The sequence below is a fragment of the Gymnoscopelus braueri genome, assembly GCF_963280865.1.
Source record: "Gymnoscopelus braueri genome assembly, chromosome: 16".
Lineage (NCBI taxonomy): Eukaryota > Metazoa > Chordata > Actinopteri > Myctophiformes > Myctophidae > Gymnoscopelus > Gymnoscopelus braueri.
The window spans coordinates 7,021,966-7,029,518 of record NC_137616.1 but is presented as its reverse complement, the minus strand read 5'-3'; the positions used below and the strand labels follow the sequence as shown (position 1 = coordinate 7,029,518).

General features: G+C 41.2%; 1 protein-coding gene across 1 annotated transcript; it reads left to right on the top strand.

The window, feature by feature from the left end:
* The first annotated feature begins 421 nt into the window (after window positions 1–421).
* Window positions 422–7,317, top strand: slc25a47a (solute carrier family 25 member 47a). Its single transcript, XM_080453439.1, has 6 exons — window positions 422–556; window positions 1,596–1,639; window positions 1,742–1,813; window positions 2,967–3,146; window positions 3,907–4,171; window positions 4,832–7,317. Exons 1-6 carry the CDS (start codon window positions 520–522, stop codon window positions 5,152–5,154), a joined length of 921 nt encoding a protein of 306 aa, XP_080309565.1. The 5' UTR covers window positions 422–519; the 3' UTR covers window positions 5,155–7,317.
* The last annotated feature ends 236 nt before the right edge of the window (window positions 7,318–7,553 follow it).

The following is a 7,553-nucleotide window of genomic DNA, read 5'->3' as shown; positions in this document are numbered from 1 at the left end:
ATTTATATTGACCAGATCTGTAGGGGGCGCAGGTGAGTTAATAAAATAATTTCCGTCTGGCGGACATCATTTATTTTCTCCCCAAAAAGTGTATTATACAGAGAAGCTGGGGTCCTGATACGTTTTCCACCGTGGAGGATATACTTTCAACAACACAAAACAGCCTTTTTTTATGAGTAGTGAAATCGTTTTCTTTATTTTTTACTACAGTTACTGTTGGACACCTCACAGAATAGTGGAATTTTCAGTCCACGGTAGGAGAACAGAGCGTTAGCGAGCTGAGCGTTACGTGTGCTGCAGCATCGGCTATCTTCGGCTAAACTCGGAGTCAGTCGGGCGTTGCGTTTCGTAACAAAACAAGGGCTGTTGACACGTGTCTTCAGTTTAGCAATGAAAACAGGCGGCTCACAGAGCCATAGCAGCTCAATGGCAAGAGGTTCAAGGTTATGATGATTACGGGGATAGAATGGACTGTCCGAGTAGAGCCACAGAACTGTGACCAGCAGGTTTAAGGACAGAATGCATATCGCTGACTTTGTGGCTGGGTCCATTGGAGGTAACTGGCAGTTATCACAATATGCGCGTGTTTACAGGAAGGCAATGTGTGCAGAGTAGAGATGCCATATGCCCTGTTAGAGTAGCCCTAGAATGTCTGGATATAATCACACACATTTCATGTAATTCCAAATACACAGATAGGCTGTGTATTTGGAATTACATGAAATGTGTGTGATTATATCACAGCCATTCTGCTAGAGATGCCTATATGCTTCAACTAACAAGCATTGCATTGCAGACAGACTAACTGATTATCATAGCTATATAGCCTAACTATCTCTGCTTTATCATAATCTGCCTGCAGTCCCATGATTATGAAATAATATTAGACGTTTCTTTTTTTTTTACCATCTATCTATCATAGTCTTGATCCAAGGCTATATTTGACCTACTGTATGTAGGTCTATCATCTGGCAGAATAATGTTCCAAACAAATCTAAAGATAGAACCGGTTTCCTAACCTCGATCTGGACCACATGTCTGGTAAAGGTCTCCACCTAACTCATATTTACAGTAATCATAGAGTAGGCCCTAATATTTTACACAAAATACAACATGTAGGCTATTCAAAATGCATTGTCCACGCTCTGTGTGAGTTATATTATAAGCCTGATTGATAGCCTAATCGTTTGATAAGTTAAGCATGATGAGCAGAAGGAATCTGTTGATTGTATGCAAGTCACTTGTTATCAGTCTTGTTATCAATGAAGCAGTGTGTAGCTGTTGCTGTTTTTCCATTACTGTTTATGTATTTAATGTGTGTTATTGGCCACTTCTGCCACCATGTGGTTGTAATAATGTCTGCAGTGTTTTCATTCATTGAATTACTTGTGGTTTTGTTTTTATGTGTCAGTGTCTGTACATTGCTGTATGTATGGATACATTGCTGTATTGATGCGTGCGTGCGTGTGCGTGTGCGTGTGTGTGTGTGTGTGTGTGTGTGTGTGTGTGTGTGTGTGATTTTGTCACTTTGTCATTTTATAGTGATTGTGATATTATGTAACCTTCAAAGATGTTATGTGTGTTTTTGTCATTAGGTGCATTTGGAGTTGCAGTAGGCTACCCTCTGGACACTGTAAAGGTCAGTGCAATGAATGCATGCAGCCTAAATTAAACCAGATATCACAAAATCTGGAGCTCATATTGATTTATTTTTCTCTCTGCTGAATTCCTCCATACTCAGGTCAGAATACAAACACAGAAGCAGTTCACAGGAATATGGCAGTGTACAGCAGCAACATTTGCAAAAGAAGGGGTGAGTGTGATACACGATAAGGTCTTTCACGCGAATTCCTTTTGACGATGTAGAGCACCGGTTCTCATCTTGGGGCCCGGGGACCCCTAGGGGTCCTTGAGTGGGTTCCAAGGGGTCCCCAGCAAAATGAGTTAATATAGCATCAAAATCAGTTTACGGTAACACTTTAACTGAGCATTGCACTTAACAAAAATAAGGTAAAAAGCTAAAAAGTTCATTACTAAAGGCAACAGATTCTTTCAGTCTGTAGCTCCCAGACTCTGGAATGCCAGGTCTCTGTAGCCTCTGTGGAAAAGTTTTAAGAACCACTTGAGGAACTGTTTGTGGAATGTCTTTTTCCTCCAGGTAAGGTGTGTTATGTGTCCACTGTTTTGCATCCTGAGATTAATGCTGTGTTTTTATGTAAAGCACTTTGTGAGCTCTGTGAGAAATGCTATACAAATGAAATTTACATACTTATTGACTTACTTCACGTGTTCATAAGGGTTGTTTAACATGTTTAACCAGATAGACCATGCAATTTGTTGGTGTAACCGTCTGGGCACCTAGGCTGATAATCCAGCCTGACAACGTGTTGTGGGTTTGATTCCCGATCCCGACGACCTTTGCTGTGCGTCGTCCGCCCAGGTTCTCCCCATTTCCTGTCAGCCTACTGTCCTGTCAAATAAAGGCATAAAAGCCCAAAAATTTAATCTTAAGAAAAAAAAGAAAACATGCTATTCTTTCCCTGAAATAGAGTCAAGATATGCTTGAATCTTAATAACACCAATTTTTTTTTATTCCTTGAGTCCACATTGTGTGGAAAAAAATGTTAATTTGTATACAAAGATTTGCTATTTTTTCCATTTTGGGATTTGGGTATTATATGTGTAAGATAGGGTTAAAAATGAACCGGCAGAAAATATACACTTTAAGGATTAAGAAAACCAGGTGGCAAACAAAATCGAAACAAATCCACGTGTGGACCCCTCTTTCCATCTAGACTAAAGGGGTCCCCAGCTAAATGACACAACAAACATTGTATCAAATGGGGGTCCATGGGCTAATGCATAATCAAACTCGGGGTCAATAAAATAAAAAAGCTTCAGAATCCCTGATGCAGAGATTTCACCAAACTGCCTCTGAACACCTTTCTCTTGCTCTGTGCCTTCAGGTTCCTGGTTTCTTCAAAGGTATGTCCTTGCCCGTCACCACCATCTCCATGACGTCCTCTGTGGTGTTCGGCACCTACAGGAACTGCCTGCAGTGTTTCAGCCAGTTCAGAGGAGCTCCAGGAGGTTCAAACACCAGAATGGAGGTTTTCTTCTCTGGTATGGCAGGAGGCGTGGCTCAGGTAATCAATCATGGAGCCTGGATTATACATTTATCAATATACATAATGTGTAGCTTGGAACTCTTTTCTTAGACTGTAGAATGAGCCTTTGGCGGAAAAAAATTGTTTAGATCTCATAGGAAGAAGGGATACTGAGCATGTTCACGTGTTTTAAAAGTGTATTTTAAAGGTGATTTGTAGCAACATTTTCTGAGAAATAATTATTCCGCTGTCGTGCAGCAACAATATATTCCGCCATGAAACAATTCTGCCACTACCATCACACTGGATGACTAACACATGACTAACAGAACCGGTGCAATGTCTTATGTCGATAGGTCTTAGGTAGATACGTTTTCAACTTCATCCTATGCCCTTTTCGAGCACCCCAGAGTACATGTATTTGTTTTCATATTTTTATATTTCTTATTTTTAAGTGTATTATGTTTATTTTATGTATTTCTTTTTGTCTTTTAACAGTGTTCGAAATAAATAAACAATCAATGTCATACATCAGTTGTCGTAGTTTCAAAAACTAAAATCTCATCATGTTAATCTCGAGATCTACATGGGAACGGCTGTATGTGCATCGGGGACTTCATGTGACCAGTCAGTCGGGAAGCTTTTTAAGGGCGGTGGATTAGGACTCCAAAATCACAATCGGCACCGGACCCAAAAATCGAGCAAGTTCAAGTGATACTTTGCTCGTTGGAAGAGTGGACTGATGATTATGTTCTAATCACCATGTTTTTACTCAGTCCCTGTAATTTGCTTGTGGCAGGTATCGGTGATGTCGCCGGGTGACATTGTTAAAGTGCGTCTGCAGTGTCAGACGGAGTCCTTGAAAGGAGGCGTCAACGTGCCAAAACCCAAATACCACGGGCCGGTCCACTGCCTCCTGAGCATCGTCAGAGAGGAAGGGGTCCGGGGACTGTACAGAGGGGCACTCCCCCTCGTGCTGAGAGACGGGCCGTCCTACGCCACGTACTTTTTAACGTACAGCATCATTTCGGATTGGCTGAGGCACTCTGGCAAGAATGGACCAGGTGAGCCAGAGTCTCCCTTTTGTCTCATTCAAGAAAATGCTTAACCACTTAACACTTAATAGTGTCCCTGTTCTAGAAAATATTGTTGTAGTGAAATTGTCATTAAAATGTTGTTTTAATTGGTGTACAGTAAATGTCTATGGTTTTCATGTTGCCATCTTTAGTAACTGTTTTATGAAAGCAATAAGCCACGCAAGGCTGTCATTTGCCGTGATTTTAGAACAGCTAGAGCAATGGTTCTCAACCTGTGGGTCGGGACCCCCAGGGGGATCCCCACATGATTTTTGGGGGGTCCCCAGATGACAGTGAAGTGACAATTAGGACTTGTAAGATCTTTTTAACACATCAAAAAATGGCAAAACATTGGTCAAACAATGGCCAAATTGTCAAATAATACAAGAAAGAGACAAATATTGTAAAAATAGCAGATCCGATTGTGGAAACTAAATGTAATGCCTCAACTCCTACATTCCAAGTGCTTATCAGGGTGGGGGGGGGGTCCCCAGTTCAAATATGATTATTTTGGGGGGTCACAGCCTGAAAAGGTTGAGAACCACTGAGCTAGGGGGTTGTGGCACTTATCTGTTCAAAAATCAACAGTTAACCACGGCCTCTTGTACCTCACTGCTTTATTAAACAATAATGTCTGTTGATTTCCAGAGTGGAGTGGTGTGATGCTGGCTGGCGGGATAGCGGGAATGACAGGTTGGACTGTGGGAACGCCCATGGACGTGATCAAGGCCCGTCTGCAAATGGACGGAGCGAGGGAGATCAAACGATACAAGGGCTTCTTCCACTGCATCGCCGAGACGGTGAGGGTGGAGGGAGGGGCCGTGTTCTTCAGGAGCTTGGGCATAAACTGGCTCCGTGCGTTCCCCGTCAACATGGTGGTGTTTGTTACGTACGAGGTTCTCCTAGACGTTCTCCGAGCCAAACCTGAGGGTGGTACTGGTGGTATCCAACCCAGACTTGGGTTTGAGTAGTATGTTTTTCTTTTACATGCATGTATAATACATGTATACATTATGATAAGTACAACCACACGCATTGCAGGAAGCTGTCTGTTACATTTTGTCATTGCGTTTCTTGCTAGTTAGTCATTTCCACTGGATTTCCATGGATTAGGCTGGTATAATATTTATTTTGGGGATTAGTTTCCCATGCTCAGGGACACTAAAGGGCCTCGGTATACTTAAAGCGAAATACTATTTGGCGTATTTGCACAGGAAAAATGGCACATTTGCGGCTGAAACAGCATTAGGGTTTGATCCCCATATTGTGCACAAACTCGCCAGATTGATCCTGTACAGGTGTCACCAATGATACTAATTATCTTGCATTTCCGCATTTCTCAGAAGTTTTATGTGCAAACACACCAAACAACAATTTCAAAAGAAGTATACTGCCTGCTTAACGGACACTGTGTACTGGTAATCAAACCAGCAACGTTTTGACCACAAAGTAAATGTATTCTGTTTATTTATATACAATAATGTTGTCTTGAACTTATTGTTTTATGTTTTGATGCCAGAACTGTTGGCAGAAGTTGTTTTGACGGATGTGTTCTCATCATGGTTAATTATTCTCATACTTGCCTTAGATCAGTGGTTCCCAAACGGTGTGCCGAGGAACACCGGTGTGCCTCTGCCATTTTGGGCAAAGCGATTTGATGTACAGGGAATAAAGGAGGGGGCCTAGCATAGACTTGTCATTAGATAGCCTACACCACATCAACAAAGCCCCGTGATTGGCCAGTAGTCGCTGTGATTGCCATCACATCGTCAATGTACTGTAGTATATTGGGTTTAAGTGGTTAAATGTACTATATCAGTAAATTAATTACTGTTTTTGTGTGCACTAATACAGAGGCAAATGCTATACCTTAAAACAAAGATTTCAACCACTTTCAACCTGGCATCCCTATTTTGGCCATGTATTGTCACAAAGGTTTGACATTAAAATTATTATTTATATATATATATTTTCTTTCCTCACACATTTTCAAAAATCTGCAAGATCTGCAAGCTGTGAGCTTGTAGATATGCTGTTTCCGCTATGAATACGGGTGTGCCTTGAGATTTTGACTTGCCCATTGGTTGTGCCTTGGGCACAAAACGTTTGAAAACCACTGCCTTAGATTATAGACTTAGTTGCAAACAAAGAAACTAAGGGCATGGCTGCAATCGGAAAAATTGTGTATTTATGTTTAGGACAGGAGCTGTATATTCTGATCAATGCCTCGGGTATCGGCGGTGTCTACTCAAAGTAAGGATGGATGAATGTCAACATCCAATAAGGAGATTGCCCTTAAAAAGTTGCCTTCATTCAGATGGGAAAGAAAGCAATAATGTAATATTCACATGGAATACACTGGTAACTGGTAAGACTTATTGGATGTTGTTGAGTGTCATTGAGTCAACGCTTGCGGGCACAAATTTTTAGAAAAAAGTGGCCTAAATCATGTATTGTATTTTTTTTAAGTACAAGTTTTACTGCTATTTCTATTGTTATAGTATGTTGCTATTTTGTTACTTTTCCTTGTTGCTGTGATGTCGAGGAGCCTAAACCCAATAATTTGACTGTATTGTGTGTGTGTGTGTGTGTGTGTGTGTGTGTGTGTGTGTGTGTGTGTGTGTGTGTGTGTGTGTGTGTGTGTGTGTGTGTGTGTGTGTGTGTGTGTGTGTGTGTGCGTGTGCGCGCGTGTGTGTGTGGTGTTGAACGGGAGGAGTAGGACAGGGGGCGCTACATCTTTCCGGAGGGGGCTCCTCACAGGCAGGTGAACCAGTAGGGTAACACAGAATGTGTGGGGAAGAATTAATTGACAATACAACTAAATTGGGGAAGAAAAAGGGAATGCAAAATCAATTGTCTACTCTTAAAATAGCTGATAGCTTGTAGATCAGCTATTTCCGGCGAGCGACACCATCTTATGATGAAGCATGAATCAGTCTTCATTGTCCGGTGTCCAGACCAAGACACATCTTTAGGAATGAGATTTGAATCACATTTCAAACCACCTAGGAATGTGGTTCAAATCCTATTAGCAAAAATCAGTTTCCATATGTTTTTTTTTTTGCTTTTCAGACTTGATTAAAACAATCGGATTCCAAACTAGGACAAAAATCGGATTTGGGATACCAGTGACTCAGGCCCGGTGTGACTGTTTTTTCATGACATGTCATTTTCATATCGTCCCATCCCTGTAACAATAAAATAATTCTGAATCTTGATAAGTTAAGCACATACTGTTTTTGATTGATTGAATTGATTGAACTGTAGCATGATTCACAGCCATGGTAGTACTTATATGTGTGTATTTACATACGTCTTGCTGTATTTAATAAGCTGCAAAGCGCACAATTTTAACATGGACTGACAAGCA

What these genes read in the sequence shown, in the direction of transcription:
- slc25a47a (XM_080453439.1), top strand. Translation starts at nt 520, where the DNA reads ATGCATATCGCTGACTTTGTGGCTGGGTCCATTGGAG. An exon ending in TGTGGCTGGGTCCATTGGAG is followed by an intron (nt 557 to 1,595) that starts GTAACTGGCAGT and finishes TTTTGTCATTAG; the next exon opens with GTGCATTTGGAGTTGCAGTA. An exon ending in TGGCAGGAGGCGTGGCTCAG is followed by an intron (nt 3,147 to 3,906) that starts GTAATCAATCAT and finishes TGCTTGTGGCAG; the next exon opens with GTATCGGTGATGTCGCCGGG.